This window comes from Pseudonaja textilis, unplaced genomic scaffold (assembly GCF_049901715.1).
Source record: "Pseudonaja textilis isolate UNSWEBS1 unplaced genomic scaffold, rPseTex1.2 PTEXSCF22, whole genome shotgun sequence".
Classification (NCBI taxonomy): Eukaryota; Metazoa; Chordata; class Lepidosauria; order Squamata; family Elapidae; genus Pseudonaja; species Pseudonaja textilis.
This window is the reverse complement of record NW_028262865.1, coordinates 262,929-275,169: the sequence shown is the minus strand read 5'-3', so window position 1 is coordinate 275,169 and position 12,241 is coordinate 262,929. Positions and strand designations below refer to the sequence as shown.

At 35.9% G+C, this 12,241-nt stretch overlaps 1 protein-coding gene across 14 annotated transcripts in view; it reads right to left on the bottom strand.

Annotated features, from left to right (window-relative positions):
- Window positions 1-493: 493 nt before the first annotated feature.
- LOC113450252 (WW domain-containing adapter protein with coiled-coil-like) overlaps window positions 494-12,241 on the bottom strand; it is a 137,048-nt gene continuing 125,300 nt past the window's right edge. For all 14 annotated transcript variants that reach the window (XM_026721415.2, XM_087918924.1, XM_026721413.2 and 11 more), the window contains 2 exons: window positions 1,852-1,979; window positions 494-1,451 (listed from right to left, as the gene is read on the bottom strand). In XM_026721415.2, coding sequence (XP_026577200.1) covers window positions 1,382-1,451; window positions 1,852-1,979 — 198 coding nt within the window. In that variant the 3' untranslated portion in view covers window positions 494-1,381. The remainder of the gene's footprint in view (window positions 1,452-1,851; window positions 1,980-12,241) is intronic.

Sequence of the window (12,241 nt, the reverse complement as noted above, 5' to 3'; positions counted from 1 at the left end):
TAGGAATGTATGAAGGCTAAAACAATGGTTATTAACTTTTTTACAAAAAGAAAATAATTTTGTACTAGCAAGTTTATTTTTTATTTTTAAATATATTTTAGGAAAAAATATACAAAGCTGAACTTTCTCACCATTTTCAAACAGTGAGACACTTCAATTACACAAAGTCAGCATTTTGTGATGGCTAAGAACAGTGGTCAGCACCACACTTGAACAATTAGCTACAACACAACCATCCTTTGAAATGAAGTCATAATAGCAAGACAGGTTAAAAACCCGAAGTTAACATGAGAACTGTTGAGAGGTGTCACTCATCCTTGTTGAATGACATTAAATAGTTTATATACAATTACATTTTTTAAAAACAAAACCTTCCTTGAGGACTTATTTTTAATTTAGTACAAAAGTATTCAACAAGAATAGCTTTGATGAAGAGTCCCCGAACAGTCCAAATTGTAATATGTTATCAACCAAAGGAAAAGAAAACCAGTGGTTTTTGTTTTAAAACATGTTTATTACAACAGATACAATTCACATCTGACTAGCTTTTTCCTTCTTTTCCCTCCCACAACCATGTTGATATTGGGCTATTTTCTTATAAAGCTGAGAAAGGGAAGTACTTTCAAACACATGTGCCCAGTAGTAGTATCAGTCCATTCTTTCAGGATGCAAGTGGAAATACATTTCAATAATTTATACAAACAAGTAAGTTATACTCAATCACTGCAATTTTAAGCTACTGTACAAAGGAATGAAAACTTTATAGAAAAATGCCATAGCAACAGTGCCTTATGAAAGGAAGAAATTAGAAGAATTAAAAAAACTGATAAAATCAGAATCAGGAATCAGGAAAATGAAACACACTGCTCTGTAAAACAAATGGAAAAGCACTATTCTTGATCAGGTGCAAGCATGGAAACAGTTATTTCATGATATTTTGTATATTACCTTAACTGTTTCAAACTTTTGAGACACAGATCATTTGGTGCTTGCACTGAATTTCAGGAAATGAAAGATTTCTGAATGATAAACTAAAAAAAAGAGAACTAATTTTGCAAACAGTTTTACATGTAAAAGGCTAGATATTTAGCCATCTTAGCATTGATTACTTTTGGATGTCTAAACTCTGATACACATGGCTTCCCGTGGCTTCACTCTACAAAACATATTTACAACATGAAGAATACATCTACAAGAAATCTACATTTCAAGAGTTTTACAAATCCTTGTATTTTTCTCCTGACTGACTTTCCTTCCTTTCTCCTTTCCCATGTTATTTTGTATTGCCCAACTCAATGGTCCAAAGTCTTCTCAAATGCAGCTCAAAAAAGTTAAGACTGGGCAACATGTTTTACAGACTTGTATTCAAAACGCATATGTTTCACACCATGAAGGAATTCTGATTCTTTAGTTTTTCAAGTTCTTTAATTTGTTGTCTCAAAAAGAGTATCCTATAAAAAAAAATACAATTAGCACCCGAGATACCAAATTGATTCTTCAGTAACAGTTATACTGTGATAAATACAACTAGTTTATATGCTTTCTTAACTTTAAAAAAGGATAAAATTATTGGGCCTGGAAATGGTTGACCTACCTTAATGGTACACATAAAGGACTAATTTTTTATTCAGGATTGGAGCACACATGGGTACTTTCAGTAGTTCAGTGACTGTGGAGGGAGGTATCATGCCTGTTTCAGTCAGCATCATCCTGGTGTTAAATTCTAACAGTTCCTAGACTATGCACTAGGGAATGCATCTCAGTAGTTCTTACATTTATATAAAAGTTGTACAAGCAAACATAACTGAAAATTTAGCAAATCAGGAAAATGCACCCACAATAAATAATTACCTTTGCTCGCGCAAAGTTGCTTGAATTTCACACACTCGAACTAAAGATCTTAAGTTTTTTAATTCAGTACAAATTTCAGAGATATGGACACTTCCTGTATTATGAGCTTCTTCACGCAATCTGGATGCCTAAAGAATTAAAAGCAAATATTCAAAAATAAATTTCATTTACTAGATAACTTAGTAGATGTAGACACCTATAAAAGAATACAGTATTAGTGAAAAGATGTCTATATGACTAACAACATGAACTGCAGTGTGGAAAAACAGAGATAACTGTTTCCTGTCATCCATAAAATAACAATTTTCAACTTTCCTGTATGACAGCAACTTAGATTTCAGCCTACTTTTTCACTAAGTTTTACTTATCACTGAAAAAGTTTGGCTTTTTTCCAGACAAAACATTTAACTTTCAGTCATAACAAAACTATAGTAGGGCATCATTGGTCATAACAATGGAAAGCTGTTTCAATATTTTGATTCATTTTTGGTAATTATACTTACAAACAATCCTCAGAGACTAATCATAAGAACCATTACTTAAAAATATTTCACATTCTGAATTTCTCACAAGAAAAATGTGAAAATGTGGTTACTGTAACAATTATAAGAACAGCATACAAAGCCCTTGGTTGGGAATTGTAGAAATAGTGCAAGGGGAATACCAGCAGCAACTCACTTCTGTTTTGCCCATGTAGGAATCCCCCTCCCTGCAGAGTCTGGCCTCTGCTTTAGAAAAGCTGTTTGTCCAGAGAGCCCTTTAAAACCAGATTCCCCATTGAGCGTAGGGAAGCAGCATGGCTCCTTGCAAAAGCAAAGGTGCTGCTTGCACCAAGAGCAGGAAGAAATGCTGCTCTCTTTCATTTCGGCCAATGAGGCTTCATCCTGACAACAAAGGGTGCAAAGCCTAAAGTGCACAGCTTCCCTATATCTATAGCTTTAGAAGCGCCAAAGCGAAGAAGGCTAACTTCCCTCCCCAAGCTTTAGCAGTGTATGCTAATGCCTTGGGAAGAAGGAAGGCTTGGGCTTCTCCAGAATCTCAGAAAAAAACCAGCTGCTTCTGGAACTCTGCCACATGGCCCAACAATGGAGCAGACATACAATGAATGGTTGCTGGAACTGGGCTTGGCTAGTCTAGTAAAGAGAAGGACCAAGGAAGACATGATAGTGGTCTTCCAATATTTGAGGGGCTGCCAGAGGGAGGAAGGGGGTCAAGCTGTTCTCCAAGGCACCTGAAGGCCAGACAAGGAATAATGGATGGAAACTGAACAAGGAGAGATTCAACATGAAAATAAGGAGAAACTTTCTGACAGTGAGAACAATCAACCAATGGAACAGCTTGCCCTTGGAAGTTGTGGGAGCGCCATCACTTGAGACTTTCAAGAAGAGATTGGACTGCCATTTATCAGAAATGGTGTAGGGTCTCCTGCTTGGGCGGGGGGGTTGGACTAGATGACCTACAAGGTCCCTTCAAACTCTGATTATCTGTTATCTGTTAGAGTTCTCCTTCCGTACCCCAACCTCTTTAGCCCTGGGGATCTTGGAAAGGTAAGTGAGCAATCAGTGATGGGTGGGGAGGAGATCCAAGTGGTGGGAAGCAGAGCAAGGGCTCAGGGTATGTGGGGGAGGTCTTGGGAGACTGCAGGCAGAGGCACCCCACCCAAGGCACCCCATATGCTACCTAACAACCCACTCATTTGTTTAAGGAATGCAAGGAGTGAGCAGGGATAGAGGCTCATTCACTTAACAAGATTCACTTAAAATCCTCTTGATTTATGAACATAATTGGCAGGCTCCATTACATTCGTAACTCAAGGATTACATGTAACCTACTATAGCACAATTCAACTCTGACCCACTGACTGGGGTAGGCTCTGAGAGTATTAAAAATATGATTAACTGAGACTTCTGGTTGCGGCATGGTGGCGGTGTGGGGAGAAAAGATCAGGCTCCGTCTTTTCATCCCCAATCTGCATGTCTGGAGGCCCCCTGAGGGGCACGCAAATCTTGGAGAGATCGATGAAATTGTGGAGAAGCCCGAGGTGGAAGAGGACAGAGGGTGACTGCCTGTTACATCGTAGGGAAACTTCACAAACTCCAGCATGTGAGTGATCGGCCATCATTGGCAGACTGAAGCCGCAGCAATCACACTAAATGAAGAAGGAATAATAGCAACAGCAGAACAGACATCGAACTAACTATTGTATGTGATCGTGTGGAGAAGAAGAGTGATTGTCAAAGAGGAGAGAGTTTAAAGCTGATCAGCAGAATGAGTCTCGGAGTGGGGCCGGAAGTCCAATAGAGAAGCGGCGATCTGGGGGGGAGAGCATAGGGCTCGAAGACAAATGTTAGAGCCGGTGGGATTTGGTTACCTAATAGTGTTTAAATGGAATTTGAGTACTAGATTGGAGGATGGAAAGATCATGGAAATGGGACTAGTGGTGGATGCTATAAGTGTGGGAAAGATCAGAAGAAAGAAGACACAGTAAGAGAGCTGGACTAAAAAAGGAGGCGACCATCTTAACTCCAAAGGACAGGAAAGACAGCTGATGCAATAAAGCGTGATAAAGCAAATGACACATGAACTGAAAAATTATACAAAAATCAGAGAACGAGTTTGATTAATGATTAATAACTGCTACTGTTAAATGCTAAATGAATTGATGATTTAGGTTAATTATTTGCTTATGATTTAAATGTGAAATATATTACTTAGTTTGGATAGATAATTGAAAATAATCAGTGTAAGACATTAATATATGGTTTAATTAATATTGGGAATTAGCCCTGAAAAGAAATTAATTTCATAGTAAACTTTTAAATTAATAATGAATGCTTTACTTGTCTAGTGTAAGGAATTGATATGATTAATGAATTATTGTGATTAATGAATTTTTATTATTAGTGAATTAAGCAATATTGTTGAATATTTAAGAATTTTATAAATCTTTTGGAATAACTTACTAGTAATTTAAACAAACTGATAGATATTGAGGAATTTTGTTATTTTTAAGAGTATTAATAGAGTTGAGTAATTTATAGACATTAACAAAATAGGAGTAAGAACTTAAAGCTAAAAACATTGAGATATTAACCTTTAGTTATAGAATTACCCCTCTCCTACTTGTTCTCTTTTCCTTTTCTCCTCTTTCTAACTTAATATTTTTTTCTACCTACTTTTTTTTAGTATAGTTTAGGTATTAACAGGTTAATCTTCTCCTTTCCTACTATAAAATATAATAAGTTAATAACATATAGTAAATACTAGATTAGTAGTCTGAATTGATAGTAATCTACACTAGCTGAACTAATACAGAGAAATATTGAAAGTGGATAGAAGTAAGCTGTGGATGGTAAAGTGGGAAGAAGTATATAACAAAATAAAGAATATGACAACTACAACAACAACCTTAAAAGGAAAGAAAGCAATTTCAAGTTCATCAGTATCCATTGCATCCCCAGCGGGACAGAAAATAGAGGGGATGTTGGCTGCAGATAAGACGAGTAACTCTGCTAACATGCAAACAATGCAAGCAGCCCTGCTATCCATCCAAGAAACAATGCTCAAGGTACAGGAGAAAGTGTTGGCAAATCACATTGATTTGAAGATGGAAATGGGAGAGATGAAAGGTAACATCCAGAAACTTCATGGGAAAATAGAAATGATACAACAAACGATGGAAAAGAATGAACAAAAAATAAATAACATAGAGGTAAAGGCAGAGCAAACAGAAAAAAAGTGGAAGCAATGGATAGGAAAGTGATTGATATGAATAGAGACCTGGAGGACTCAATAATTCATTTGGAGATGGAGCCCGCAGCATTCTATTTATGATTTCAAAATGTGCAAGAAACGAAAGATGAAGACCTGGAAGCCATGATGGCGCAACTGATTGATTGCGGAAGCACTGGAGCGAGACCAACAAGAGATTACAAGAGAATTGGATGAGGTTTATAGGGTCCATACGAACTATGCAAGGCGAAACAAACTGCCAAGGGAGGTTCATATAAGATTCGTGAGGAAAAATGTGAGAGATATTGTATATAAGATGATGAAGGATGAGCCGATGATCTATAAAGATAAGGAAATTGTGACCCTAAAGCAGATCCCGAGGTGAGTGAGAGACCTAAGGAAAGAATATAAATTCTTAGCATCATTCCTAAACAAACAAAACATCTGGTTTAGATGGTTGGTGCCAGAAAGAATGCTTGTGACTTGGCAAGAGAGGAGAATAAGAATTGATACCATTGAGAAGGCACAGAAATTATACGAACAACTGGCAGGAATAGAAGAAGAAACAAGTAGTAAAGAAGAACTAGAGAGTAAGAACCAAGAGGACCAACAAGAAGACCGACAACAGGAAGTGTTAGAAGAAGAACAAGAAGGAGGAGATAAAGAGAGAGAACAACCAAGAGAAGGACTAAGAACAGGGGCACAGAGAGAAGCAAGAGTTAATAGAAGACTAAGACAGACTTACAACTAACACGATGGAAGAATAAATCAAATTAATTTCAATAAATATTAATGGGCTGAACTCCCCAGCTAAGAGAAAGCAAACACTGGTGAAATTAGTGAAACAAAACATTGATGTCATATGCTTACAAGAAGTACATATTTAAAAAAACCACTATACGTAGCATTGGCAGACCAAAAGAAAAAAGGGGTAATTATGGATATTAGAAAAGGGATAAATGCAGGACAAATTTATGCAGAAGAGCAGCGAAGAATTTTGATGGTACAATTGGATATACTGCAAAAACAATTACTATTAGTGGGAATATATGCACCAAATGTGAATCAAAAAGTGTTCTACCAAAAGCTTTACGAGAAAATAGTGGAGATGGGACAGGATAACATATGCTTGGTTGGGGATTTCAATGTCATAGTAGATATTGAAAAGGATTACATTAGTAAGGAGCAAATTAGGAAGAAAAAAAAGAATTGCTTACCAAAACCATTTTTTGATTTAATAAAAGAAGCTAACTTGGAGGATATATGGCGGAAAAGATACCCAAACAAAAAAGATTATACCTTCTACTCAAGTCCCCACAAATCTTGGTCGAGAATCAACAAATAAGACAATTGGAAATGAAACATATAAAGTAGAAATAATGCCCAATATATGGGCGGATCATAATCTGCTAAAAGTCATTTGGAAAGGGCAAAGGAAAAGGAAAATGAGATGGACATTAAATACACAAATTTTGAAAGAAAAAGAATACACACAGAAAATTAAAAATGAATTGGAAATATTTTTTAGCATAAATTTAAAATTTGCAGAATTTGTGGGATCCGACAAAAGCCTATATGAGAAATAAGACAGAACGGAAACAACAAAACGAGCTGCAGAAGATTAAAGAATTAGAAAACGGACTCCAAAAAGACCCTAAGAATATGACAATGAAAAAAAGAAATAATGAAGATTAGACACAAATTAAACCTGACATTTTTAGAGGAATGAGCACAGAATTTAAAATTTATAAGACAAAACTTTTTTGAATCTGCAAATAAGCCAGGTAGATGGCTAGCCCATAAGTTAAAAGTAGAAAAAGAAAAAAGATTAATTCAACAATTGAAAGATAAAGAAGGGAACATTTGTTGTCAGATGAAAGAAAAAAAAACACATTGCGCTAAGCAATGGGGAGTTGTATAAACAAGAGGAAATTATGGAGGAAAAGATAATACAATACCTAGAGGAGAATGGTTTGGGTTCAATTTCAGAAGAACAAAAGGAAATAATAAATAGAGCAATAACACCAGTAGAGCTTAAAAAAGTAATAGAAAAGCAGAAAAATAACAAAACGCCAGGACCAGATGACTTTCCTAGTGAAATATATAAAAATATGTATGAACTATTTAAACCAATACTACTAGAGGTATATAATGAAGCATTACTAGAAGCTAAATTACCAAAGTCCTGGTCTGAGGCATACGTCACCCTAATTTCAAAGGAAGGTACTGACCAACAAGTGATTTCAAATTATAGACCAATTTCCTTATTGAACACAGACTATAAAATATTTATGACAATTTTGGCAGAGAGAATGAAACCAATTTTAAGTGAGATTAAACATTCAGACCAGAACGGCTTCTTGCCAAATAGACAAATCAGGAACAATGTTAGAATAGCGCTAAATACAATTGAGTATAATGAAGCACACCCCGAAAAGCAAGCAGCACTAATCTTTGGATGTACAAAAGGCTTTAGACAATCTTAATTGTAAATTTATGCTACAACAAATAACAAGAATGAATTTTGGTACTAATATACTGTAGTTAAGACATTACAAGCGATATACTCTACCCAAACAGCAAGTGTGCTAATGAATGGAGAACGTACACATGACTTTGAGATAGGCAAAGGAGTGAGACAAGGGTGCCCATTATCACCTCTGCTATTTATTCTATCCTTAAAGGTGCTACTTGCCACAGTCAGGTGGAATTTAAGAATAAAGGGGATTAAAATTAGAAATGAAGAATACAAGGTCCAAGCTTTTGTAGATGACCTTGTATTCACAGTGGAAGAACCAATTGAAAATGGACCAATACTACTCCAAGAAATAGAAAAATTTGGAGCAGTTGCAGGATTGAAAATAAATAAAAATAAAACTAAAATGTTAATTAAAAACCGCACTGTGAAACAAAACAGAATTACAATGTAAAATGGGACTACAGGGTGAAAAAAGTATTTTGAAATATGGCTATCTGCCAGGTGCTCATCAATAAAAGAGGATAATTATACCAAATTAATTGAACAAATCAGGAGGGATTTAGAAATATGGGGAAAACCACAATTATTAATATTAGGCAGAAAATTGCAGTGTTGAAAATGAACACTCTACCGAAATTGATGTATCTTTTCCAGATGATCCCAATAAAATTAGGAAAACCATTTTTCAATGAATTAAACAAAATAACAACTAAATTTGTCTGGCAGGGCAAGAAACCAGGTATTAAACTAAAATTGATTCAGGACAGTAAAAGCAGAGGTGGTTTTGGGCTACCAGAATGGGAATTATACTACCAGGCAGCAATATTAAATTGGGTTAAGGACTGGGTTAAATTAAAAGACAAAAGAATACTAACAATAGAAGGTCATGACCTCCAGGAAGGTTGGCACGCATATCTGTGGGAGAAAAAAGGTCAAACACATGCCTACTTTAATAGGCATCTAATAAGAGATTCATTATTACAAACATGGAGGAAAATTAAGAACAAGCATTATATGAAAATACCATGTTGGCTGTCAACCATGGAGGCCATGATACACCCAAAAAGACTAGATTTAGGCAAAATGATAAAGTACAATGATTTATTAGATGCCCAAGGAAAATTAAAAACAAATCAAGAATTACAAGAACAAGGAATTACAATTGTTTGGTGGCCATATCTTCAAATTCAAAGTAGATATAAAACAGACTCAGAAAAATTTGAATTTGATATGGGGCAAAATCAATTGGACAAAATTCTACTTGGACCTGAACAAAAATTTATATCTGTTAGGAAAGTAAGTCACCTAACAGTTGGTTTGAAAATATATAAACCAGGATAGACATTTTAATACTGTCTCTTTAAGGGAATGCTAAAATTGCAATTGGGTGTGGTTCATCAAACGGCCATAAGATGGAGCCAGAAACCTGGTTTCCCAGAGAGTGTTGCCGTTCCTGCATTTCACTATTGACTGTTGCTGATCATCGTTATTCTTGGATTGATGTGAGTTTATTACTGAACTGTTTTTGATACTGTACTTTGTTATTGGATTATCCCTAGACTGAAAACTGACTGCTATAACTGTGTATGACTTGGACTGTTTATTGAACTTTACTTAACTGTTTACTGGAAGTAAAAACCTACATTTTACTATACACTGTGGGGTGAGGCCATAATGTGTAGTAACCATGTATTAAACAATGTGGTTAACACAACTGGTGAATTGCCATTCACTCGTTGGCATGGCAGAAAACCAAATTTAAATTATCTACACACATTTGGAGCTCTAGCATGGGTGCATATTCCCTCAGAAGTAAGACTGAAAGGGCAACATAGAGCTAGGAAATTATTTTTCATAGGTTAAGAGGCCAACCATAGATGGTTTAGATTTTGGGATCTAGGCACAGCTCATGTTTACTGTAGTGCTAGTGCTAAATTTCTTGAGCACATTGGGTGGCATAAACTGGAACAGGAATCCAGCAATGATGTTGTAATTGACACCCAAATAGTCCCTAAAGATGAAATAGTTAAACCATCAATAGCCATTAAAGAGGAAGAACAAGCACAGGAGGAAGTAGGAGAACAGGCACAGGAGGAGGTAGAAGAACAGGAGCAGGTGGAACAGGAGAGTCCACCAGTAAGCCCTGTATTACCTAGACATTCAACCCGAGTAACACGACCATCTGATAGACATCAGGCTAGTGTTGTATGCCAAGTGAATACAGTTCCTGGTAACTATAATGAACTGAAATTGTATCCTGCTAAGGATCAGGCTGCTTGGCAGAAAGCAATGGATAAGGAACTGGAATCATTAAAAAAGTTGGAGGTATACGAAAATGTTAAGTTACCATCTGGTAAGCATGCCATAGGATGTAAATGGATTTATAAACTTAAGACTAGTGTAGATGGGACTGTTACCCATAAAGCCAGGTTAGTAGCACAAGGGTTCAAATCAGACAGCAAACGACTATGATGAGGTGTTTGCACCTAGTCTGAAAGCTACTACATTAAGTGCACTCATTCTCCTAACGGGGAATTACCTCAACAATATCCAAAGTGTATAGATATCTGTTAGATTTTAAGATGGAGGAGGAAACGTTTAAGAATACGATGATAGCATGGGCACGGAATTTTGGTTATAATATCAATTTAGAAGAATGGGAAAAATTATGGAACATAAATTATAAATTAACAACGGCCTCAACAAATAAGGAAAATTTATATAAAAAGTTTTACCGATGGCACTTAGCCCCAGCAAGACTAGCTAAGATATACCCAAATACCAACCCAAATGTTGGAAGTGTCAAATGTTGGAAGTGGCTTTGCCCCAAGGCCAGGACTTATTGGACCAAAATTAAAGATTGGATACAAGAAATTACCGGACATCAAATTGAATTCAAACCGGAACTCTATTTATTGGGGATAATCAAAAAACAATATCCGAAAAAGATAAAATATATAATGTTACACATATTGACAGTGGCTAAAATAGCTTATGTGCAAATTTGGAAAGAGCATAAGGTCCCAATGGAAGAATTAATTTTACAAAAAATAGCAGAGTGTGCAGAAATGGATATGCTCACACTAAAAATAAAGGAAAAATAAGAATCTGACTATTACTCAGTTTGGCATAGATGATACAAGTGGCTAGAAAAGAGAGATAAGAATTGAAAAAGATGATTACACAGGATAATTCTCAAGAGAGTGATACATAGATATGTAGACAGGTAAAATACACAAAACTAGATATAAACGGTAAATATAAGTAAAGATAATATTTATTAGAGATATGTATAAATAGATGATAAAAACGTAAGATAACATTGAATGTTGATGCAAACACTGTTGAAAATGTAATTACAATCTGTACTGGTGGAAAATAATAAAATCATTTGAAAAAATAAAAAATAAAAATATGATTAACTTACTAACAGAAAGCAATCATTAATAATTTTCCTACCACCCAAGATGTTCTTCAGTATTAAGGAATAAATAAAATGTAAGGTTGCTGCAAACACTGTCTATTACATTTACCATATTTTTTGCTCCATAAGATGCACCTGACCATAAAACGCACTCCAGTTTTTAGGCTTAATGCACCCCGTTTTTGGCCTCTGTGCACCCCATTTTCAGCCTCCGCATGCCCCATTTTCAGCTTTTGTGTGTCCTGTCCTGGGATGCATGGAGGCTGAAAACAGGGCACACGGAGGCCAAAAATGGCTGAAGGGTGGTAGGTGGGCAGGGCTTCAGCAATATTCGCTCCATAAGATACACAGACATTTCCAGCCACTTTTGGGAGACAAAAAAAAGTGTCTCTTATGGAGCGAAAAATACGGTACTTGGTTGACATTAAGTAATGTTTAATTCTCAAACTCTGCACTCAGCAGGCAAAGTCAAGCCAAGGCAATGTGGAGAAGACTGCAAACACAGACTTTGATATGTTAGCATTATAAAACTGAAATGAACCCAGCTGGGTAACTTTGGGCCAGGCGTTCTATCTTAGCCCAAACCACCTCATTGGGTTGTTGTAGGGAAAATAGGAGGAAAGAGCTTCAGTTGCACAAAATAATACAGGTGAAACTCGAAAAATTAGAATATTGTGCAAAAGTGCATTTATTTCAGTAATGCAACTTAAAAGGTGAACCTAATATATGAGATAGACTCATTACATGCAAAACAA